Below are 26,619 nucleotides of genomic sequence, written 5' to 3' on the forward strand. Positions count from 1 at the left end.
TGGTCATTACTCTCCTCCGAAGAAGTAAGCGTCTCCTGATTTCCTGGCTGCAGTCTGCGTCTGCAGTAATCTTTGCACCTAGGAATACAAAGTCTGTCACTGCCTCCACGTTTTCACCCTCTATTTCCCAGTTGTCAATCATTCTTGTTGCCATAATCTTTGTTCTTTTGATGTTTAAAATCAATAATTTGATATTATTGATTTTAAATTATTCATATTTTATTTGTAGTTACATTGATCTGCATACATCATAAAGATAATTCTGTTCACTGCTGCTGTTCTAGAAATGATGCTGTCCAGACCAAAAACATTTTTCAGAATTTGCTCTGTAACATCAGTGCTTTGAATTCATAGACTCCCTTGTTATATATTTGGAACAATCCAGAAGTTTGTAGCAGCAACAACCACACTATTGAATTGATTTTTCCAGAAGTCAGCCCTGCTGTTTTAAATTGAATCCGTGCTTGAACTTAACGCTTCCAGCACAAGTCCTCATAAAATTACAATTAATAGAACAATAAAGAATAGCACAATGTAGCTCCTGGGGTGTTGTGTGGTTTCCAGGCTGTACGGCCGTGTTCTAGCATCATTTTCTCCTGATGTTTCACCTGCATCTGTGGCAGGCATCTTCAGAGGATCTGCTGTGCAGCCGTAAATGCATTTGCTGTGAAGTAATTCACATTGGATCCTGTGTGCATGCATAATAATATGTACAGTTCGGGTTGCATATGAGGAAATCACATATGTATGTCCCCCCACATTGAAAAGAGAAATTTAACATTGGAAGGGGGAGACTTGCTAAGAGAAAGACCAAAACCAGAGTTACATTTAAAGACTTCAAAAGAACATTGTGCTATTTAAAGTGGCAGAAAAAGAGCAGTAGACCATCATAATTAGACTGTGGTGGTTGTCAACAGCCTGGGCTAAATATGGCACAGGGACAGCCAAAAATGGCCCTCTGCAGTGAGAGCAAATGCCTCTTTGAGGTGGTGGATCTCGCCATAGGTTCCAGAACATAGCATATACTCCACCACAAACAAATTATAGACCTCTAGCTTTACTAAACTGGTTTGAAGACTGGGGCCAGTTCACAGCCATGTTCAGGAGTCTCAGTCTCCATTTGGGAAAGGATTTTTGTAAGTTGCTTTTATTTTTCAGATGTGGATGTTATTGAAATTGCAATGGGAAACAGGAGGTACTAATGAAAAAGGACACTCCTTGGGCGTACTGAAACTTTTGAACCAGGAAGGCTCTCTCCCCCAAATAATTCAGATGAAAGGGAACGTCCTTGAACACAGGAACTTCAAAGGGAGAATGCAACATGAAACTATTCAAATGTAATTCATCTAGCAGTCACATCACCTGCATCTTGAATAGGGCTAAATTGTTTTCTTTTTTATCATGTTACATGTGTTCAATAGACTGTCAGTGTCAGAATGTCTCAAACGACATTCTCCAACTTTGTAAATTGGCACTGTTAATAATATAAATATCACGGTGTGCTCATTCCAGATTAGACAGAATTTTATTTTTTTTCTTAAAAATTAGGAAGTAACTGTCTAAAGTAGCTCTTAAAGGGCAATCAAAGTTACTATAATTTCCTTCAAAGCTGTGCCATTGTTAACTATCAGGCACTGTAGATCTCCAGACTGTTAGAGCCCTTTTACATTATGCATTTATATTGTGATGATTCCCCTTAAACTGTTATGTTTCTGTACGGTGGGATCCTGGGATTTGCAGTTAAGGAGGAACATTTAGCATTCTCAGCTAGAGAGATTAGGATTCCTTTGGATACAGCCATTAAAGTGTAATCGTAGCACTATAACTGCATCTTGTGAAAAGCCCTTAGAATGAGCAGCTGTATATCTGAAACCACAAAGTGGAGGCTTAGAAAACTTACTTCTCTCCATCCAGCTCTTAGGCTACTTTCCCCGGTCTAGCAATGAAACATGCGTGCACCCAAAAGAGTAAATTACCTCTGAACCCCATGCCAATCTGCAGTTGTAACTACTGAGTATTTAAAATAATAATAATAATAATAATAATAATAATAATAATAATCTTTATTTATTCCCCGCCACCATCTCCCCACTGGGGACTCGGGGCGGCTTACATGAGGCCAAGCCCAGACAACAAATTACAGCAGAATAAAACTGAAAACGCAAACAATAAACAACATCATAATTACATAACACATATGAATACATAACAATATAAAATTACAATAAACACAATCACAATGACAGTGGGCGGGCAACATGCAATGATGAAAAAAAAATGAATTAAACACTGATTAAAAACTCTCCAAGGACAAGGTTGCTCCTGTTACTTTGAGCACGATCCCCTACCACCCTTGTTCCCAAAATATTTTTCATCAAAGTATTTCTGTATTAGTAGTTTTTATTTGTTTATTTACAGCATTTATATTCTGCCCTTCTCACCCCAAGGGGGATTCAGGATGGACCACAGAATACATACACGGCAAACATTAAACGCCGTTAGACATACAGGACAAATGGACAGATAGAGGTAAGTGTCAGCCTCGGCATCCTGGAGGTTATGCTCTATTCTGGCCACAAGGGGTGCTGTTTTTCCATCTTCTATGGTGATGAGTCTTTTATGATCACAGACTTTTCTCCTGTTCTTTGATCGCTGGATTCTTATCGTGCCATAAAATACCTTCCCGCTTAAGCAGTGCCTAATTTCTCTACTCACAGCTCACAGCTGTTTTCAAACTGCTTAGGTGGACAGTAAGCTAGGTTGAAGGTTGGGTGCTCACCTCGATCTGGACTCGAACTGCCAACCTCTCAGTTGGGAAAGGTCTATTGCTGCTGGTGATTAATTAGCTGTGTTAAAGCCCTGCCCAGTATTTTATTACTGTAAAATACAAAGTAGTGTTACTGATAAAATGCAATTCCCTATCCATTTCCACTTTGCATTTCCATTGTGATTGCCCTTGCTTCAGATATTCCTTTTAAATTGTGCCTGTAACATGGACTAGTGATAGGCTTGGACTGAAAAAAAGATCACAGAATTCAAAGCTTTTAATGTGTTCATACTTTTATGAAGCCATTAAGAAAAGTAAATACTTTATTATGCAAGCTTTCAAAACACACAGTTTCTTCTTTTTTTGGGGGGGAGGGGGATTGAAGAAAACACAGTCATATTTCTACATGATATTTTGAGATACAGTGGACCCTTGGTATCTGTTGGCATTTGGTTCCAGAACACCCTGTGGATCCTGAAATCCATGCTCATGTCTTATTAAACACAATGATATAGTAAAATGGTGTCATTTATACAAAATGATGAGTGCTGGAGAGAACCTGAGAATCTGTGAAATGGCAGGAGGCTGTAGCAAAGTATGCCGATGCATAATAATAATAATAATAATAATAATAATAATAATAATAAATTTATTTATATTCTGCCCTCTCTCCCTGAGGGGACTCATGGCAGATTGCAGTACACATATACGGCAAACATTAAATGCCATTATACAATTAACAAAGACAGACAGTACATAAAGAGAGGTAAAGGCTTCTCATCTATTCCCATCTCTGGCATCTGGAGGCTATGCTGGACTCCGGCCACGGTGGGTGCTGTCACTCTATCTTACATGCCAAGGACTTTGTTGTCTTTAGATGCTCTCCTGATCAAATCACCAGCGTGTCCGCATGGGTGCCTTTTATTACCTCCCCGCCAAAGCGGTACCTATTTATCTACTCACATTACTGTTTTCAAATTGTTAGGTAAGCAGAAACTGGGCTGGTGGTTGGGAGCTCACCCCAACCTGGGCTTGAACTGTTGACCTTTTGATTGGCAAGATTTTCTGCAGCTGACAGTTGGACCCACTGTGCTAAAGCCCGGCCCTAAATGTTAAGCATGGCATACGGCAAAATTAAGCTTTGCTTTTTGGTGTTTGTTTCCAAATATTTTTAGTTGTGTTTGGTTGAATGAATGGAAGCAAAGCTCATATATATGAAGGAACAAATGTGGTTATAGAGGACGTAGAGTAGGCATATCTGGCCCCATCTCAGATTATTCTGATCTCCCTGGAAAGAACAAACGCAGTCAATGAAGTGTCCAAAACAATTCAGTTCTCCATTTAAAAGTGCAAACTGTATGGTTTTCCACAACGCATACAGATGGCTGATGCAATTTCTTGCAGCGCCATGCCTATTAGCCCAATTGACAAAAAAGAAAAAGAAAAGAAAAAGAATTAGACAAATTTAGGGGCAATACATGCTTCAGAGACTATTATGGTAAATTAACTACACTATCACGTTTATAGGCTGTGTAAATCAGATCTTGGAAATGTAGGGTTTGGAACAACAATTTTCAGAATCCCTAGCCAGCATGATTACTAGGAGCTATAGCTTAAAAATGTATTTCCCCAAAGTCTTCAGTTTCTGATGCTAGAAACCTCTATTTGCAATGGTGCAGTTGATGATTTTACAGGAAAGTGTCTTTAAATGACAATATCTATTTCATTTTTTTTTCATGTCAGGAGCGACTTGAGAAACTGCAAGTCGCTTCTGGTGTGAGTGAATTGGCTGTCTGCAAGGACATTGCCCAGGGGATGCCAAACTGTTTTGATGTTTTATTATCCTTGTGGGAGGCTTATCTCATGTCCCCACAAAGAGCTGGAGCTGACAGAGGGAGCTCTCCCTGGATTCCGTGCTCTCCCTGGATTTGAAGCTCAGACCTGTCAGTTTTCAGTCATGCCGGCACAAGGGTTTATCCCACTGTGCTCTGTGTATTTCATGAGACGACATGATTCAGTGGGAAAGATAAAAATGCTGAGGAAAATTGAATGCATGAATGGGGCCCTAGACACATGCCCCAAAGCCCTGTTGTAATGATATATTTTAAAGAGCTTCATGTTTATGTGTGCATGTCAGCTGGAAAAAGCAAGAATAAGGGATCTTTGACCTTCCATAAGTCCCACTCAGCACACTTAATGGTAAGGAACAGTTGGGAGTTCTATTCCAACCATCTCCACATGTTCTCCACTTGCTTTCCATTCCATTTTAAAGGTTGCTAGGTTCTGAAAAACAGAACATTTAACTTTTCCTGATCAGCAAAAACAATTAGTATCAATAATGCAGTGACAGGCAAAGTGTGCTCATCCAAAGGCTGGTTTTGTTGTTGACAACCATTGCAGAGTCCACTATTTTTTTCAGCCAGCCTCTCATGGAAACCTCCAGAAGAAGCCATTTACAAATACATTGCAGCATCCCATTCCTTCCTAACTTCCCCTTTGTCCTCCATTCTTTTCTAGTCGAATGTTCAGGGGCTGAAAGACAGGCTGTGGACCAACCACAGCCTGTGTGGAAAAAATTCCCATGGACTACACAAAATCCCTATATATGCTTTTTAAAATGCTAATAGTGTTCTGAATATTTATTTGAAGCTCTGCCAATTTCACTTACCAGATGTCTTAAATGTAAAAGGGTATTAACATAAATTGGCAGCCAGAGCCTCTGTTGGCATAGAGGTGGGTGGGTAGTATATACTTTACCCGCTCACATGACTCACAAGCACACAACTCAGTTGAACCACACCGCAGGAAGACAATCCTCATCATGTGGCTCTCCTTTCCCCCCACTGCTCCTGCACTTCATTTAGCGTGCCCTTCTCTTCTTACAGTACCCTTCAGCAGGAAAACAAATAGGCTCAGCATCGTGTGTCCAGCCTACGCACAGTTGTCATGGCTCTCGTCCTGATAGGAAGGAGCACACTGAAGAAAGTGACTCTTGGGATCACCCAGAGGATTGGAGGAGGAGTGACGTCAGGCACAAGCCGGGAAATCTTGGAACACAGGACCAGAAAGAGGACCGAACAACAAGAATACTTCCAAGAGGATGCATGTGCTGAAGGGAAATTCTTTAATGAGATATCTTGAATGACAAAAAAGGAGGCATGGTAGAGGGCAAAAATCAGTGTTATTTCAAGAAATGTTCTGCTGAAATTGCCTCCCACTGAAACTCATTAGTCGCTACTTTCTACAGGTTTGCCATGCTTCCAGGATTAAAATTGCAATGGCGTTAACTTGAAAAAATGTGGAGTATTTCCTCGGCATGGAGACAAAAAAGTGGGGAATCCAATGTTCTCAAAACCAGCAGAATTCGCCCTGCTAGTAAGCTGGCAATGCTAAACAAGAGGATTGGTAGGCAGTGGATTAAATGCCACAACTGGAATATAGGATGCACGGGATGGCACCTTTAAGAACATAGAAACCACTGAAGCAGAAAAAGAAGAGCCCACAAGCTAACAACATTGGGTTTGTCCATTATTATACATCCAGGTCCCCCATTGCCTGCTATTTCCAGGCCAGCGTGGTATAGTGGTTTGAGTGTTAGACTAGGATCCTGGAAGACCAAGATCTGAATTCCTGCTCAGCTACAGAAACTCAGTGAGTGACCTTGGGCTAGTTTCAGGCTTAGCTAAAGCCCAGCAAACACCTTCTGAATAAAACTTGCCAGAAAAGCCCCATAATAGGTTCACAATCTATGGATGATACACAATAACAACAGCATAAAAATATTTACAGGATAAGTACAATGGGGGATAAGTCTGAGATTTTAAAAAATAGTAAATATCAAACTTTCTTTCTGTTACAGGCTAGAGTTAATCTGTCAGGAGCCACATGCTGGCAATAGACACTCACCAAACCAGTGGTAGTACTATTGTGGTGGTGGTGTGTCTTCGAACCATTTCCTTATAGTAAATGTAAGGCAAATCTTAACCATAAGCCACCCCGAGTCCCCTTAGGGCAGTGGTTCCCAACCATTTTTTTTGACCAGGGACCACTTTGACCAGGGACCACTCTCTACCATTAGTATGAAAAGGGTTACAAATCAGTTTTTGGTCAACTTTAGATTCTATTTGGGATGCTGATTCAGAAAATTGCATTGGCTAGACCATATCAGTTCTAGTTTCTGATCCAAAACATATGCTATTGTGAGTGACAGGGAAGGAGTGGCTGGCGGTGCAAAAGAAGCAGAAATAAATAAAATATAAAAAAATGTAGAGGAAGGAGGCTTGCGGACCATATTTTCATCCTCATGGCCCACTGGTGGTCTGTGTCCCACAGGGGTAAGAACCACTGCCTTAGGGAGATGGTGGTGGGATATAAATAAAGTTATTATTATTATTATTATTATTATTATTATTATTACTACTACTACTACTACTACTACTACTACATGGGGATTTATTTGTAAGAGCCATTCAAATGGGGCTTGCTTTTGCCACTGAGGCTGAAAATATAAGACTTTTCCAGGGCCATCCACTAGGTTTCCATAGCGAAGTAGGAATTTGAACCTTGGTCAAAAATGCTCTAATGCACATGTTGGCTCTCAACCATTGTGGCTGACAGAGGAAACAAGTGGGAAAGAAGCCACTCTCCCCTCACTAGCCACACTGCTTTCTCTCTTTTCCTTCCTTCCTTCCTTCCTTCCTTCCTTCCTTCCTTCCTTCCTTCCGTCCGTGCAGTGATTCTGAGGATCAAAGGGCAAAATGAGTTACAAGAGCCCAAGGGCTGGAACTGATTTATTTAATATATTGAAATGAAATGCTTACAGAGGGGGCAGCATAGAATTATTTTAATCAAACAGGTAAAATAAAATAAGCCAATCAATTTAACTTGTGCATGGAATATGCTAGACCCATACTATTCAGAGCTATTATACTTAAAAACAGCATTTTGCTCAGATAACATTTACTCAGATAGGACTCAGAAGCTGATGGGCTGCAGCAGCAGCTTTTGAAGCAGCAGGATATTCCTGTCGGGAGGTTCAGAGAAGCCTTCCAGTGCATGTGTGACTTTTGAATATTCTCCAAGTGCATCTCCACATTACGAATGCTGTAATAGTAAAACCTGGAGGTCACCACAGCATGCCTAATAATATCATACTTCAAAGTGTTCCTCATTTCCGTCATCCTCTGAGAAAGGAAACGTAAACCTGCAGTACCGTGAATGCACGCATTACAGGTTGAGCATCCCTTATTTGGAATTCTGAAATACTCCACAATCTCAAATTGTCCAGTGGGTGGCTGAGATAGGGACACTCTTGCTTTCTGATGGTTCACTGTTCACAAACTTTGTTTCATAGCCAGCATCTTTTAGTTTTGTAAGCAACAGGGGCAGATAGTTGAGATCTATTGGCAAGTTTCTAGGATAATTGTACTGCACAAAACTGGGAATCATGTGATCCTCAAAACGTCCCTGGACATTTCCCATCATTTCTCATCTGGCAAAGTCTACAGCACTAGTTCCCAACCTTTGGGCATCCAGGTGTTTTGGACTTCAACTTTCAGAAATCCCAGCCAGCTTACCAGCTATTAGGAACTGTGGGAGCTGAAGTCCAAAACACCTGGAGGCCCAAAGGTTGGGAACCATTGGTCTACAGGGACAGCAAGCTCTGGAGATACTCATAATTCCTATCTGAACCTCAGAACAATGTTTTGAATTGAAAGACGTGCCAGTATTTGAGAAGTTAGGATAAGGAACAATACAAGCTTCTTTGATGAACAGAAATTCCCTTTTTTCTAGCAGAACCTTTCTCTGGTAGGGTGACCGCAGACATATAACAGGGCAACCTGCCAACACAATACCAAAAGGAACAAAGAAGGGATGGAGCTGGGGAAGATCCAAGTTATTCCAGATCTAAACGTCCACATCCAAACCTCTTGCAGTCTAGGACAAGTCCTGCAGTCCTGTTTATAGCATCCATAAAGCAAATCAGAGTTTTCTTGGTGAGATTTGTTCAGAGGTCGTTTGCCTTTGCCTTCTTCTGAGGCTGAGAGAATGTGATTTACCAGTCTTGTGAAAAAGGGTTTCCATGGCCAAACAGTAATTCTAACCCTGGTTTCCAACACTTAACCCATTACTCTACAGTAGCTCAGTATGTATACATCGCACTCAATATGTGCACATTATCAATCAGTCTTTTTTGTGTATGTGTCAGGAGCGACTTGAGAAACTGCAAGTCGCTTCTAGTGTGAGAGAATTGGCAGTCTGCAAGGATGTTACCCAGGGATGCCCAGATGTTTTAATGTTTTACCATCCTTGTAGGAGGCATCTCTCATGTCCCCGCATGGGAAGCTGGAGCTGACAGAGGGAGCTCATCTGCACTCTCCCCGAATTCAAACCTCTGACCTGTTGGTCTTCAGTCCTCCTGTTGGCACAAGAGTTTAACCCATTGCACCATTGGGGGCTCCTAATCAGTCTCTGAAGGGGGCCAATGGAAATTATGCCAAATAACAAGTGTGTGTGATATTGGACTCTTAGAAATATAAGAACTGTCTTATTTGTCCTATTTGGTTCAGGTCTGGCCAGGTACAGACAACACTTATTAGCCACACCAAAGCCAGCATCCACTCTTCTGCCATTTAAGGATATACTGCCAATTAGGAACGTGGTTCTCAAAAGTCTGATATGTAAGGTGGCACCTTGCAGCCTTCAGTTAATCATAGCTGCTCCCCTAAGCACAACATCCTTAAGAGCTTTTCAAGTATAACAAAGCCAAACTGTGCAACATGGGCTGAGTGAGTATCTACTAAACTTGGGCATAAACTCAAACAAACGGCTAGACTTGCTTTCCAAACATACCTATAAAACATTGCCTTGAACGGTGTAGGATTTATTTATTTTGGAGCAAACACACATACATTGTCCCATTGTAATACATAAAGGAAAAGATAAAGGTTTCCCCTGACATTAAGTCTAGTCATATCTGACTCTAGGGGTTGGTGCTCACCTCCATTTCTAAGCCAAAGAGCTGGCGTTGTCTGTAGACACCTCCAAGGTAATGTGGACAGCATGGAGCACCGTTACTTTCCCGCATAAGTGGTACCTACTGATCTACTCACACTTGCATGTTTTCAAACTGCTAGGTGGTAGGAGCTAGGCCTAACAGTGGGAGCACATCCCACTCCCTGGATTCAAACCTCAAACCTTTCGGTCAGCAAGTTCAGCAGCTCTCCTGTTTAATCCACTGCACCATACTGCTCTCCTGTTTAATCCGCTGCACTGTAATACATATTTCTCCTTAAATGTGACCTGTTTCCCTGGTGCCTTCTCACTTCCTCTCCACTTACTCCTGCCCATAGTCTAGGCTACTCCTTGGAATAAAATATGCTCATTACAGCTGGAGCTTTTTGCATATATATGGGGGAAGAACGTGACTAAACATGAACAAGATTCCTGCTTTATTGAATTTGGTCTGACATCATGAAGAAAAAGCATTTTAAAAATATATCTGCAGTGCAACTTTCTTTCATCCTACAGTTTTGCAAAATCTGGGCTGCAAAATACTTTTGAGCACTTTCGCTGAAGCCCAAAGAACAGCTGGTCAGAAAAAACTGTTCCAAATTAGTAGCTACCCACAGTCGTTTTCCAAAAATGTAAATTAGGCAAAGTGGTTTAACTTTAATTGCAGTTCTTTCTGTTACTGGAGACTGAAAAAGCCGAAAGTATTCATTGTGGAAAGTTAGAGCACAATATATATATACACACAGAGAGAAAATAAGTCATTTTAAATTATGTGGAGCTTATTATCAGGTGCAGGAAAAGGCAACTTCCTGTATTAGACTCAGGTTAAAACTTGCCATGTATAGATTTGCAGTGTTTTACCTTTGTTCATGTGCATCTAGCATTATGCTCGTCCTGCTTTTAAGTGGTCTTATCAGTTTATGAATCTGCCGTGCACTTTCTCCACCAAACAAATTGGGTCTTTGGACTGTAATAAGGATTGGTTGATTGAGGTGCAGTCTGAAATACTTCTGGACTACAACTTAAAGACGTGGTCCACATTGTAAATCTTCATTACTTTTTATTACACATTTTATTACACATTATAGGTTATTATATTTAGTAATCAGTGTGGTTGAGATAGTTAAAAGCCTAATACTCATACATTAGATTCAGTACAGCCACCAATCCTAGCTATCTGTTTTGTTAAACTGGTACTGTTCCATTATGTAGTTGGAGGCCAAAAAAGGGTGCTAGACAGAGAAACATAGTCCATTTGGGGGGGGGGGGGAATTGAAGGAGGAAAACCATTTCCCCCATTGTCACTGGTTATTCCCGCACCCCACTTCCCATATCATAAATGAGGGTTGTTTCCATGAGGACAACATGGGTGGGGGAAATGACAGGAAAACAGGGGGAAATGGTTGTACTCCTTCAATTCCCCCTCCTAAAATGGACCATCTTTCTTATCTAGCACCCCCTTTTGGCTTCCACCTGGATAATGGAACAGTACAGTTAAACCAAATGGAATTTTTAAGATCCTCAGGAAAGGTCCTTAAACAGTGACATCAGATTGTGTGTGTGTGTGTGTGTGTGTGCGTGTCAGGAGCAACTTGAGAAACTGCAAGTCGCTTCTGGTGTGAGAGAATTTGCTGTCTGCAAGGACATTGCCTGGGGACACCTGGATGTTTTGATGTTTTACCATCCTTGTGGGAGGCTTCTCTCATGTCCCCGAAAGGGGAGCTGGAGCTGACAGAGGGAGCTCATCTGCACTCTCCCCGATTCAAACCTCCGACCTATCGGTTTTCAGTCCTGCACCTGCTCCTCTGCTATTATTGGAAACACATTTGTAGACAATTAGTACATCTACATTGTAAAATCAACACAATTTGACACCATTTTAAATGCCATTGCTCAATGCTATGGAATCATAGAAATTGTAGTTTTACAAGGTCTTTAGCCTTCTCTGCCAAAGGGTACTAGTGTCTCATAAAAGTCCAAATCTCAGGATCCTATAGCATTGAGCCATGGCAGTTAAAGTGGTGTCAAACTACATTCATTCTATAGTGCAGATGCACCACTAGGCAGCTAGAAGGTTATCCCAGTAGTTGCTGGCTTTGAAACTGGACAGCCAAATTAACTTCATTGCTTACCATCCTTCCATTGGCAAACAAATAAAAGCTTTTAAAAAGTATTGGTGGACTTTTGGGCATTTAAGATGATGTATTTCTAAATAGGGTTTAATCCACAAGTGCTATTTCTCTCTCTCACTGGTGCATTCAAGTGTTGATTGTTGTCTCTACGTGCATTTTTATAATTTATTTGTAATTTTCAATCACCTGCCTTAAACATAGATTTAAATTAAAAAGCAGATTAGAATACCAACAAATCACATTTGATTCAAGCAAGCATTGCATAACTTTAGTTTTAAGCCAAGTATCCCATCTGCTTTTTTCCATGTGAAGAGTGACTTGAGAAACTGCAAGTTGCTTCTGGTGTGAGAGAATTGGCCATCTGCAAGGAGGTTGCCCATGTGATGCCTAGATGTTATGATGTTTTACCATCCTCGTGGAAGGCTTCTCTCATGTCCCCACATGGGGTGCTGGAGCTGACAGAAGGAGCTCATCTGTGCTCCCTACAAATTCGAACCTCTGACCTGTCGGTCTTCAGTCCTGCCGGCACCCATTGTGCCACCAGGGTCTCTTATCCATACAGTCCTCCTCAGATGATCTGTCTGGAGAGAGATTATTAGTTAGTCTCAGGGATGGGAATCTTGCCACCCATAATGTTCTTGGACTACAACTCCCACATTCTTTGCCATTGGCTAACCTGGGTAAGGGAGCTACTATATGCACGCCACACATTATTGTTCTGTGCTGAGTAATAACTCTTTCACCTTCTACTTTTTTCAAATGTTGACGATGATCTTATAATGCAAGAGTGGGGAATGTTGGAGTGAGGTTGAATGGGCCTTAAGAAGCATTGCTAACAACAAGGCAGCAGGAGACGACGGGATCCCAGCTGAACTGTTTAAAATCTTAAAAGATGATGCTGTCAAGGTGATGCATGCCATATGCCAGCAAATATGGAAAACACAAGAATGGCCATCAGACTGGAAAAAATCAACTTATATCCCCATGCCAAAAAAGGGAAATGCGAAAGACTGCTCAAACTTCCGTACAGTGGCCCTTATTTCTCATGCCAGTAAGGTAATGCTCAAGATCCTGCAAGGAAGACTCCAGCAATACATGGAGCGAGAGTTGCCAGATGTTCAAGCTGGGTTTAGAAAAGGTAGAGGAACCAGAGACCAGATTGCCAATATCCGCTGGATAATGGAGAAAGGCAGGGAGTTTCAGAAAAACATCTACTTCTGCTTCATTGACTATTCTAAAGCCTTTGACTGTGTGGATCATAATAAATTGTGGCAAGTTCTTGGTGGGATGGGCATCCCAAGCCACCTTGTCTCTCTCCTGAGGAATCTGTACAAGGACCAAGTAGCAACAGTCAGAACTGACCACGGAACAACAGACTGGTTCAAGATTGGGAAAGGCGTACGGCAAGGCTGCATACTCTCACCCAACCTTTTTAACTTGTATGCAGAACACATCATGCGATGTGCGGGGCTGGATGAATGCAAAGCTGGGGTGAAAATTGCTGGAAGAAACATTAACAACCTCAGATATGCAGATGACACCACTCTGATGGCCGAAAGCGAGGAGGAGCTGAGGAGCCTTCTAATCAAGGTGAAAGAAGAAAGCGCAAAAGCCAGGTTGCAGCTAAACATCAAAAAAACCAAGATTATGGCAACAAGAATGATTGACAACTGGAAAATAGAGGGAGAAACCGTGGAGGCCGTGACAGACTTTGTATCTCTAGGAGCAAAGATTACTGCAGATGCAGACTGTGGCCAGGAAATCAGAAGACGCTTACTTCTTGGGAGGAGAGCAATGTCCAATCTCAATCAAATAGTAAAGAGTAGAGACATCAGACTGGCAACAAAGATCCGCCTAGTCAAAGCCATAGTATTCCCTGTAGTAACCTACGGATGTGAGAGCTGGACCTTCGGGAAGGCTGAGCGAAGGAAGATCGATGCTTTTGAGCTGTGGTGTTGGAGGAAAGTTCTGAGAGTGCCTTGGACTGCGAAAAGATCCAACCAGTCAATCCTCCAGGAAATAAAGCCCAACTGCTCACTGGAGGGAAAGATACTAGAGACAAAGTTGAAGTACTTTGGTCACATCATGAGGAGACAGGAAAGCCTAGAGAAGACAATTATGCTGGGGAAAGTAGAAGGCAAAAGGAAGAGGGGCCGACCAAGGGCAAGATGGATGGATGGCATCCTTGAAGTGACTGGACTGACCTTGAGGGAGCTGGGGGTGGTAACGGCCGACAGGGAGCTCTGGCGTGGGCTGGTCCATGAGGTCACAAAGAGTCGGAGACGACTGAACGAATGAACAACAACCATAATCCCTTGCCACTGGTCAAGTTGCCTGGGGCTTCTGGAGGTGTCAGTCCAAAGCATTTGGAAGGCCAAATGTTCCCTCCTGCTGCTAGAACAGCAGGATTAATGAGTCAGGGTAAGACAAAGGAGGGAGCCATTCATTTCTAAAAGCAAATGTGCTCCAAGGGTGCCCTGGCAAAGCTTAATCACTATTACAGCAGGATTAAAGCATGTTTGGGTGGTACTTATCACACAATGTCAAGTCTCTCCTGTTGCTGCTTTGCATGCCAATTGTTAGTGGAACACTTCTTTTCATGGATGGAAAATCCACCAATGGTTCCCGGTACTGCTGCTGTTTCAATATTACCTGTGATGTGATCCATCCCTTTCGTTGCAGTTCTGATATTTTGGCAATCATGTGGTATGATGGAATGTGATTCTCCTCTCGCCTCACTATTCCCAAACAATTTGCTTTTACTCTATTTTCTTATCTTTATCATTTTACTGTAATTTCAAAATTACAACAAAGACATTAAAAAATTAAAGGCACACATACATGAGTAGGAAGCCAGGGTTGGTGAGGTGGTGTGGAAGAGGGATTGTGAGTCTATGTATTGCCAAAGAAGCATTATGGTGCAATTGCAAAGTAAAGTGATGATGATTGCTGCTGTATCAGTATATTCACATTTATTTCACCAGTCTGATTAGAGCAAGACAACGGACTGGCATGATAAAGTCCCAAATCGGAAAGCACCAGATAAAATGTATTGTCGAAGGCTTTCATCCTCAGAGGTTGTGAGGTCTGTGGGATTTATATATATGTGGAATGCCCCGGGTGATAGAAAGAACTCTTGTCTGTTTGAGGCAGGTATGAATGTTGCCTTCCCGCAGAAGTGGTACCTATTGATCTACTCATGTTTGCATGTTTTTGAACTGCTAGGTTGGCAGAAGCAGGGGCTAACAGCAGGAACTCACCCCACCCCCCGGATTCGAACCGCCGACTTTCTGGTCAGCAAATTCTGCAGCTTAGTAGTTTAGCCTGCTGTGCCACTGCAGCCCTAGTCCCATATACAAGGGGTATTTAAAAATACTACCAAGTAAAATATTACTTCCAATTAGCAATGAAAAAAAGCAGTTTCCCATCGAAGAGATGAAGAAGAGTTGTGATAAATCTGTTTGATATAAGTGTTGGCAGCAGCAGTGTCACTATATCCCAGGATGTGATCCCAGGTTTTCTGTTTTAAACTGGATTATATGAGTCCACACTGCCAGATAATCTGAGATAAACAGAAAACATGAGATCAGATCCTGGGAAGGGGATCTGGAAGGGCCCTAAGACTCCATTGATTGGAAGATGCATACTAACTTCAGTACCACCAACCAGATACAAATCTAGAGAGAGAGAGAGAGAGAGCCTGTGATTCTAAGATGTAACCTGTTTTTAGGGATGTTTATATTATATTCTTGCAAACAAATTAGTCAAATGTGGGCTAGGCAATACTACTGTGAGTTGGATTTGTAGTTGGTTAAGCAACCAAACCCAAAAAATGCTCACCAATGGTTCCTCTCCATCCTGGAAAGAAGTGACTAGTGGAGTGCCGCAGGATTCAGTCCTGGGCCCAGTACTGTTCAATATCTTTATTAATGATTTGGATGAAGGTTTAGAGGGCATGCTTATCAAGTTTGCAGATGACACCAAATTAGGATAGATAACTCCTAATTATTTTAGTCTCCAGAGGACAGGATCAGAACTTAAAATGACTTTAACAGATTAGAGAGCTGGACCAAAACTAACAAAATGAATACCAACAAGGACAAATGCAGAATACTACATTTAGGCATAAAAAATGAAATGCAAAGATACAGAATGGGTGGCACCTGACTCCACTAAAAAGGATCTTGGCGTCTTCATGGACAAGTTAAACATGAGCCAACAATATGATTCAGTAGCTTTAAAAGCCAATGGGATTTGGGGCTGCACCAAAAGGAGAATAGTGTCTCTAGTAGATCAATGAAAGACAAAGTGCCCCTTTATTTATTTATTTATTTATTTATTTATTGACAAATCTCATCTGGAATACTGTGTCCAATACTGGGCACCACAGTTCCAAAGATATATTGACAATCTGGAAGTTGTCCAGAGGAGGGCAACTAAAATGATCTGGAGACCAGGCCCTAAGAGGAGCATCTTAAAGAACTGGGTATGTTTATTCATTTATGTACTTATTTTCTTACTGCATTCATATACCACTTTTCTCACCCCTGAGGGATCTCAGAGCGGTTTCCAACATAATAGTGGCAAAAATCAATGCTGCATATACATGTGAAAACCAAAACACAATTTCTAGACAATAACGTATACTATAAATTAGTAACCTTAACCCTATTACACATATCAGCATAAAACAACTTATACATTAAAATCGTATCATTAAAACATATCAACTAAAACAGTTGTTTAAAATCACACAATCCAGAAGCATAAGTCAGGAGCCATTCCGATTGTCATTTGTAATTGTTCATTATTTCACTGCGATATCAGTTGTTGCACTATCACTGTGCAAATGCTTGTTCCCACAACGAGGATTTAACTTTCTTCCTGAAGGAGAGGAAGAAAGTTAAATCCATTTAGCCTGCAGAACAGAAGGCTGAGAGGAGGCATGATTGCCATGCATAAATATGTGAGAGGGTATCACAAGGCAAAGGGAACAGGCTTGTTTTTTGCTGCCCTGGAAACTAGGATTCAGAGCAATGGGTTCAAACTACAGGAAAGGAGATTGCACCTGAACATTAGGAAGAACTTCCTGACTGTGAGAGCTGTTCATCAGTGGTACTCTCTGCCTTGGAGTGTGGTGGAAGCTCCTTCTTACAGCAACACCAGGGGCACTCCAAGTGGCCAGCTTCTGGTCAAAGGACATTTAGTCCTTTGTGCTACCGGGCACAATTCAAATTTAGCCTTTAAAGCACTAAGCGGTTCCGGCCCAGTTTACCTGTCCGAATGCATGTCTCCCTATGAACCATCTAAGTGCTTAAGATCGTCTGGAGAGGCCCTGCTCTCGGTCCCGCCCCCTTCTCAGATGTGATTGGTGGGAATGAGAGACAGGGCCTTCTCAGTGGTGACCCCTCGGCTATGGATATTTGATCGGCCTCCTGGCTGTTTGAGCAGGCATTTGCAGACACAGTGTAACAGACTAATTGAGACCCACAGAATGATTGGACAATGCAATGGAAAAATCAAATTGAGTGATGGGATGCTGAGGACTTGTGTTTTGTGGCTTTTATGGCTTATATTATATTATATGTAATGTTTTAAACTGTATTTATGTTGATTGGGGGCACTGACTGCTATCTGGAAGGGGTGTTATACAGGGTTAGTCAAAATGAATAGGCCAATAAGATATACAATTAATTTTCTTATTGGCCTATTCATTTTGACTAACCCTGTATAAATACTGCAAATAAATAAATAAATAAATAAATAAACCGAATGCCAAGCTTTCAAACTTTGTGTTTTGTTTGTTTGCTTGCTTTTTAAATACATTACAAGGGTACCCTTGCTTCGCTCCTGAGACGATAAATAAACATCCCAGGGTGTTTTTTGTTTGTTTTTTAAATCCATTACAACTTGATTTGCTCCTGAGACGATAAAACAAATAATATTTATTCCTGGTCAGGCGACGCTCTGGAAGATGCTTGGATTCGCGCAATGGCGCTGGGCATCTGTCTTGGTGGGAGGACTCATGGAGAAGACCCTCTGCGTGTGCGTGTGTGTGGGATGGGTGAGACCAATAGAGGGGGCGGTCTGGGAGGGGGGGGAGGCGAGGGGCCAATGGGGAGGCTGCATTCCCCGCCCCTGTCCCGGGCGCGCCCATAAAAGCCCTGGCGCGCCTCCTCGGCCTCGCATCTGAGGCTGGAGCGCGTCGAAGCCGGGTGGCCGAGCGGCAGAGATGGGCAGGGCGCTGGCGACGCGGCTGGGCTTAGGGCTCCTGCTCCTGGCGCTTCTCCTCCCCACGCAGGTGAGCCAAGGAGGGCTGCCTGCCCGCCCGGGGCACCCCCCCCCCGACCGCCCCCCCAGTCTCTCTCTCTTTCACCCCAGCAGAGCCCAGCGGAGTTGGGAAGCCCTCTGAACGGAGCGGGTGCGTGGGTGGGTGGGTGCTCCCCAGTAGGATGGGTTCAACCAAAACGGGGGGGGGGGGTGCAGAAGGAGAAACCCCCCCCCCCTTCCCTCCCTGCAGCGGACGCAAACAGACCTTGCTTGGGCTCGGGTATCTTGTCGAAGGCTTTCATGGCTGGAATCACTGGGTTGTTGCAAGTTTTTTTCTGCATCTATGGCAGGCATTCAGACTTCACAACCTCTGGGGATGCCTGCCATAGATGCAGGCGAAACGTCAGGAGAGAATGCTTCTAGAACATGGCCAAACCGACCGAAAAACAACCTTTTTCAGCACGGACAGGGCTCAGGTGCCCGAAAGCGAGATCCTCAGGGAGAAAAGGTCTTTTTGATCTGAGGGCGCATCTACGCTCCAGAATTAACGCAGCTTGATCCCACTTTAACAACTCTTTAGCCTTCTCTGCTGACGAGTGCTATCACTCCCCTGATTGCATAGCCCTGAGCTCTGGTAGTCCAAGAGTGCCAAAGCGCGTTCATTCTCCAGTGTAGATACACCCTTGAAGAATGGCTTTCATGGCCAGAATCACTAGGTTGTGTTGTGAGTTTTCAGGGCTGCCTGGCCATGTTCCAGAAGCATTCTCTCCTGATGTTTCGCCTGCATCTATGGAAGACATCCTCAGGGGTTGTGAGGTCTGCTGGAAACTAGGAAATGGGATTTATGGAGAAATGGAGATGAGCACCACCAGATATATAAAGCCCTTTTTCCTAGTTTCCAGCAGACCTCACAACCTCTGAAAATGCCTGCTATAGATGCAAGCAAAACGTCAGGAGGGAATGCTTCTGGAACATGGCCACACAGCCTGGAAAACTCACAACAATCCATCCCTGAAGACCTCAAAATATATCTCTTCCCTCCCAGGCTTCGTATTTGTTCCTTCTCCACACCCCTGGAGGTCCAAAAAATATAATTCACTTCCCTCCCAGACCCCGTATTTTGGAGGTTGGTAACATTACCATTCTTCCAAGCCTTGCTTCGTCTTCCCAGCTAAGGGAAATGTCTTAAACCAGTATGAAAAGACCGCTCTGCTGCTCCTCTCCTTCTGGGCTTAGCTTTGTTCACAGAGCCCAGACTAAAAGGAGAACAACCTTCACAGTCATCAGCCCAAGTTAAAGCCCCCCCCCCCCATTGGCACAATGGGTTAACCCAGGCCTGGGCAAACTTGGGCCCTCCAGGTGTTTTGGACTTCAACTCCCACAATTCCTAACAGCTTACTACAGCTCACAGAAGCCGCCCAGCTTGCATTCACAGGCTGGGGGCTTCTGGGAGCTGTAGTAGGCTGTTAAGAATTGTGGGAGTTGAAGTCCAAAACACCTGGAGGACTGAAGTTTCCCATGCCTGAGTTCAACCTTTGTGCTGGCAGAACTGTTGACCAAAAGGTTGGTAGTTCAAATCCAGCTTCCCATGTGGGGACATGAGAGAAGCCTCCCACAGGATGGTAAAACATCCCCCTGGGTAATGTCTTTGCAAGTGCCTGGGCAACGTCCTTGCAGGCAGCCAATTCTCTCACACCAGAAACGACTTGCAGTTTCTCAAGTTGCTTCTGACACGGAAAAAAAAGCCCACATTACACCAAACTTCTCACCCAGCCAAATGTTAACCCATAACTCTTCAAAGCAATCATCAGCGCTGTTCTCTAGGGAGCCCATCACACATTTTCCCTGGATAGGGAGAATGAATCCACTTAAAATCCAGTTTCTGCTTCCTGCAGAATTCTGGGGTTTGTAGTTTAGAGAGAAGCCTTTAACAGCCTCACTAAACAACAAACCCCAGAAACAGGATTTTAAGTGGATTCATTTTCAAGTGTGATGTAGATAGGGATAAAGAAGGGAGGTAGATTGCTTTCTTGGAATAGGATCCCCCTTTCGTTCAAGCAAGGAAAAAGAAAAAATGAGTTTAAAAAGCCTTGAAGGAAAACTCACAGAAAGTAGGCTTTCCTATAACTTTAGACAGTTTGCTGGAGAGGTTTTTTTCCTCCTTTGCTTGAATGGGTGGAATTCTATATCTGTAGTTAGTTGAAAAAAAAACTATTAAACTCTCTTAGGTTTTATTTACGGCATTTATTTATGGAATTTATATCCCACCTTTCTCAGCCCTAAGGTGACTCTTAGGTTGATATTACCTACATATTAAATGTGATTCATTGAATGAAACCCCTTCCCTCCCTGATGCTGTTTGACTCTCCCTATCCAGGAATATTATGGAAAATATTTCAGAAAATACATTCCTAAAAGGAAACATCAATTTTACCTTTTTATAGAAATGCTTTTGCCATTTTACTATGCCATTGACACATTTGGGTCTCCGTGCGGGTCTTTGAATCAGACCCCATTGGCTCCCAACTCTCCACTGTAAATGTTGATATATAATTCTAAGTAGGTTTTAAAAAAATGTATCCATAATTGGGTTGCTTTGAGTTTTCCGGGCTGTATGGGCATGTTCCAGAAGCATTCTTTCCTGATATTTCACCCACATCTATGGCTGGCATTCTCAGAGGTTGTGAGGACCTCACAACCTATGAGGATGCCTGCCATAGATGTGGGCATAACATCAGGAAGGAATGCTTCTGGAACATGGCCATATAGCCTGGAAAACTCATAGAAATCCAGTGATTCTGGCCATGAAAGTCTTTGACAACATGTATTAGTAATTATTTCCTGCTGTTTTTAAAATTTAAATATACCATACAAACAGATGGGGGGTGGGAATGTTGCTTTAGCCAGTGTTTAGAAGAGTAGAAATCAAGCTTTCATGTTTATTGAATTCAATAAAGAGGGTTGCTGTGAGTTTTCCGGGCTGTGTGGCCATGTTCCAGAAGCATTCCCTCCTGACATTTCACCCATATCTATGGCAGGGATCTCAACCTTACAACCTCTGAGGATGCCTGCCATAGATTTGGGCAAAACATCAGGAGAGAGTGCTTCTGGAACATGGTCATACAGCTCGGAAAACTCACAGCAACCCAGTGATTCCGGACCCGAAAGCCTTCGACAACACATTAAATAAACAGATCAAGGGAAGCCCGTGTTAAGTAAAAGTATAATGACACACACTTTTACTTCTTGGAGGTGTTAAAAATGGGTCTGGATTTGAATTTTTAAAAACTACAAAGCAGTCCTCTAAACACTGCCTTTAGAAGACAATATTATGCCAATTATTTCTGAACACTTGGCAAGAGAGATATCCTACAGATTGTGGTGATGATCTGCAATCTTCACTGATTGTCTTAGAGGATAATACTCTTTGCATCCTACATAAATTGCCTTTACAAAAGTTGAAAACAAGAGACTATTGGGTTCTAGCAATGCCTGATGTCCTTGCAGTGGAGTGAATGGCCAGACTATGAAACAGGTCTGAAAGGCCTTATAAGCTTATGTCCTAAGCCCAGAGAATGGAGGATCAAAGCTGCAATCCTGCAAACCAGCTACTTGCTTTAGGAAGGATATTCTGCATCAGTATGGCCACAACAGCTGTTACTGCTTCATGTAGCACAAAATGCCTGTTTCTCCAGAACTTGTAATTCAGAATGATCTATCTATCTTTGTGTATTGATATCTTGAGTCTGACAATATTTATATATTTCTCTTGAGAAGTTTATATTTGCTGTCTAAGGCTTTCATGGCTTGGTTGCTGTGAGTTTTCCGGGCTGTATGGCCATTTCCAGAAGCATTCTCTCCTGGTGTTTTGCCCGCCTCTATGGCAGGCATCCTCACAGATTTTGAGGCCTTGATTCCTACCATAGATGTAGGTGAAACATCAGGAGAGAATGCTTCTGGAACATAGCCATACAGCCCGGAAAATTCACAGCAACCCAAGTTTATATTTCTTTGTCTAAATATCCGGTGGGCTGGAGCTCCAATGCTGATATGTACAAATGCCTTAACAAAGTTACTAGCAAGTTATTTCAAAATAATTGTGTATAAAACAAGGGAAGGGTTTCACCACAATTCGGCTAGAAGAAAGTGGGTATTACAATGTTGGGGCTTTGTGCGAGCAGACTTGGCTTGTAACTCAAAAGTCTTGAAAAAAAATTGGGTCCCATTAAACTGGAGACAGAAAATGACTATAGTATCTGGCATCTAATAGTATCTGAAAGGGGTGTATGTATTCATCCCACTAGCAAAACAGGTTTTGTGTCATAGCTAGAAGGCTTTGGAAAATACTTAGACCCAACAGTGACCAAAATAAAAGGAATCTGTGTGCGTCCTGGAAAGCAAAATCCCTTTTCAAACACTTGCAGCTTCTATAAAGTGCCTCATGCCTAGCCTTGCCTGGCATGCACTAATTGGAATGAGAACTGTAAATTGACTCCTCTCACAATCTTGTTTCCAGCCTTGTAGCCATTTAATCATGTCATGAAAGCTAGGCCAGGATTTCCACTCTATCTCTATCCCATTCTTGACAAAATTTTAGTGGGTGCTAATTTAATAAGAAGAGCAACCAAAAATCTGAAACAAAACCAACCCAAAACAGACTGGTATATCTGATCATACTACTAGCAATGGGATACTATGTGTAATTGGGCTCTGCTGGGTTGAAAGCCTTCTGTGACAAAACCTGGCTTTCATGAGGAAGGGAATTCCATAAGCTGGATCTCTCAACGGTAGCTCAATTGTTCTGAGCTCAGCTGATTGCATCTCAGGTTGGTGGTGGGATCAATTTGAGCACTGCACCAGTTGATGGCAAATGGGATCCTTAAGAAGAGCTGGCTAGCTCCCATGTTGGTGCATTGCATTTCCTATGATCCATTATGATTAGCTGTACTACTGACTAGTTAGATGGGAACTGTGCTCCACCAACATTTGAAGAGCCACAAGTTAGCCACCTAGTCCAGTGGTTCTCAACCTGTGGGCTCCCAGGTGTTTTGGCCTACAGCTGTTAGGATTTCTGGGAGTTGAAGACCAAAACATCTTGGGACCCACAAGTTGAGAACCACAGACCTAGTCCTTTCTTGGTCCTAAACTCTTCTGCAGATTTAAAGGAATGATCCTCACTTGAACTTAGGAATGGACTGATAGCCAATAAGAACCAATTGTCTGCCATCAAAGGTTTTTGTAAAATCAATTTCCTTGTTTCGCCCTATAGTATTTCTATTGACAGACGAATTAAGAAGGCCTGTTTGCAAGATAGGATGTTAAATTCCATTGCGTAGTAGAGTAATTACTGACTGTAAGAAGGCCATGATCCTGGCAGGGAAAAGATCTGTCCTGGTCAGGATTAGTTCTGGCAGCTTATTGCATAGCCTTTGTGTATGTGTGTATATGTGTATGTAAGTAAAACGTGCCTTCGAATTATCTGTTGACTTACGGTGATCCCATGGATTTTATAGGGCTTTCTCAGGCAAGGAATGCTCAGAGGTTTTGCTAGTTCCTTCCTTTGAAATATAGCCTACGACAACGGATGTCCATTAGCAGTTTTCCATCCAAATACTAACCATGACTAGCCTTACTTAGCTTCCAAGAACAGATATGATCTGGTACTGTTAAATATTACCAGAAATTAAAAATGTATTGTTTTGTTTTTGTTTAATGGTTGATTTGGCTGTAATTAAATAATGTACTACAGAAAAAGATCTGGCACCAAAAAAGTAGAACCTGCCTAATCAGAAGTTGGGCTCAGAATAAGTGTCTAGACTGAAAATGCCTTCATTATTTACAATATGTATGAAATGTTGGATATGCAAATGGTAAGAATGAGGTAATTATGCCCCAAGATAAGGTATTTGTAATACCTATTAATGATTAGTATCTAGTAGGTTACCAGTTTTCATGGATCCATTTCATATGTAGTCCCACACTAATTTCTGGTGTGTTCCTTAAAAAGCGATGAATTTCATACCTTCCATTTGTCAACTGCAATCTTATACCTATTCCTTCAAATATAACATACTTTTCAGTAAACCATATGGAATTGTGCTGTTAAGGATGTGAGAAGGATTGTGAACTTCACAGTGAACATCTAAAGGATAAGTAGTTGGTAGGAAAATTATTATCCTTTCTTCAAAACTGTTTAAGAATATGTGTGTTATCAATCAGAAATCTGAAAAGCTTGGAAGCTTTTACCCTGATCTTGAAAATGGAAGACTGTTGTCAAATGCCAGGTGATGCATTTAGAGCAGTAGTTCTCAACCTGTGAGTCCCCAGATGTTTTGGCTTTCAACTCCCATAAATCCTAACAGTTGGAAAACTGGCTGGGATTTCTGGGAGTTGTAGGCCAAAACACTTGGGGACCCACAGGTTGAGAATAACTGGCTTAGAGGAAGGAATTGCCAACGAAAACTCTGTGAAATTAATAAGTCAACAAGCAGCTTGAAAGCACATGCACACAGTGTGTTAGTCATTAAAAATGAAAGTTGAGGTCTCACATTTGGAGAAAGAAAGATGGGGTATAAATGAATTTAATAGAAAGCTAATCACTGGTTGCATTATAATCATTTTAAATGTATATTTAGACAGGTGGACAAAATGGAACAACTGCATCCCCCCACAACAGTACTTCTGGTGTGACGTCTGTACCGCTTAGCACACTGAACATTACCACAACACCAGGACATGGAAATTCGCTTCAATCAACTACTGGCCTCTTCATTCTCTCGCTCTTTCTTCTCTATGTTTGTTAAGACACCCCAGGCTGGGAAACAACCACTCTTCACTACCCAGTTCCCTGAACCATCTGAGATGCCTAGGCTCCATATCCCAGCATGAGAGAAAACCACAGAATATCTGCCTCAAAGCCAGTGCAACTTACCCGACCAAGAGCCCTGTAAAAGTATCTGATGACTGAAAACCATCTTTCCCCAAAAACCAATTGACCACGAAGAGCCGGGAGGCGTACCTAGGCTCCAGAATGCAGTGACTGGAACTGGATGAAAAGTACAAATTGACTAGCCATGGATAATGTCTACTATGAATAATAAAGGAGAGAATTTATGAAGCTATGCAAAATGAGGACTTCTAATTTGAAAGAAAATGAAGCTTGGCCTCCAAGCTTCTAAAACCTGTAGAAAATGCAAAGGGCACTGAAGTGGTTCTTCTTTGTTCCATATATAAGGATATATCCAACAAAATAATACTTCCATCCAGAATTTCATATTGGGGTTTCCAACAAGCTTAAACCAAACAATCCCACCTCCTTTCATTTTAATGTGTGGCTGTTCTTAACTAAGCCTGTGTAGTTGAAAACCTATTGGAAATCTTACTTCTACTGTGGTATTTCAGGTTTTCTATTTTATTAAAGCTACAAGTGAATCCCATATGCCAGAAGATATAAAAAGTACCGTATTAGGAAACCACTGCAAGATCAGTTTGAAATGGCCTATAATAAAGCAAAGCCAAGGATCACATCATCACCACTTAAGTTTTATTGTGATTGCTTCATACTCGTGGCGGCCTCCTCTTAAAATAAAATCTCAGAGTAGTTTTTGAATGTTAATCTTGACCTGATGCAATTTCTATGCTATCTTTATTTTCTTATTGAAGTAGATGATGTTTGGCCAGATGAATGGAGAAAGCTATGAGGTCAAACAAAAATAATGAAGTGATTAAATCTTCAATTTAAGAATCTTAGAAGTACCTATCTCTTAGAGGCTGAAACTGACACACTTGCACTCCTGTACAAAAATATATTTCATAATTTGGAATAAGACTGGCACTATGATGTAGGTTCATTGCTCAAAATGTTTGGATTTTCAGAAATATGGAGAGGCTTGTTGATGGTATTATGTCCATAGAAAGTCTTGTCTGGTTACTATGTGACTGTAGCTTTCAACAAATCCCATCTTTTGACCCAGTTGGGTACCTAAGATCTAACACATGCATTGGATTATCAAGTACCTGTACAGTGAAGTCTATAAAATACCATGGTGAGGGTATGTGTGTGTCCCTTCCTCTCTTTTTTTGTATCAAGTACCCTCTTTGATATTGTGGCTCTGTGATTATGCTTTAATTTTAAATTGGGCAAACTGTAAATAAAATTGAAAATCTGATTTAATATTTGTGCAGTCTATCTTCTCTTGTAACCAAAGTCTTTAACATCATCTACCATAACTAAACACATGGCATAGGAAGAAGGGCCTCTGTACTTTAGAGGTTTGTGAAGACGACAATGTCCCTGTGATCTTATCAGTTGTTGACGTCCCACATGTTTGTTTTATTGAAGATCTTCCAGAAGAGATGACTTGCAAAGATTATACAAGTTGATACCATAGACCAGTTAAGGCAGTGGTACTCAACCTGTGAGTCTCCAGGTGTTTT

General features: G+C 41.9%; 1 protein-coding gene across 1 annotated transcript; it reads left to right on the forward strand.

Moving 5' to 3' along the window:
- Positions 1–18,088: 18,088 nt before the first annotated feature.
- CD24 (CD24 molecule) lies at positions 18,089–26,356 on the forward strand. Its single transcript, XM_060753118.2, has 2 exons — positions 18,089–18,214; positions 24,819–26,356. Exons 1-2 carry the CDS (start codon positions 18,146–18,148, stop codon positions 24,984–24,986), a joined length of 237 nt encoding a protein of 78 aa, XP_060609101.1. The 5' UTR covers positions 18,089–18,145; the 3' UTR covers positions 24,987–26,356.
- Positions 26,357–26,619: the final 263 nt, after the last annotated feature.

Source organism: Anolis sagrei, chromosome 1 (assembly GCF_037176765.1).
Source record: "Anolis sagrei isolate rAnoSag1 chromosome 1, rAnoSag1.mat, whole genome shotgun sequence".
Lineage (NCBI taxonomy): Eukaryota > Metazoa > Chordata > Lepidosauria > Squamata > Dactyloidae > Anolis > Anolis sagrei.

Coding starts and splice junctions, on each gene's coding strand:
- CD24 (XM_060753118.2), top strand. CDS start 18,146: ATGGGCAGGGCGCTGGCGACGCGGCTGGGCTTAGGGCTCCTGCTCCTG. Junction 18,215..24,818: donor CGCTTCTCCTCCCCACGCAG/GTGAGCCAAGGA, acceptor ATGTATATTTAG/ACAGGTGGACAAAATGGAAC.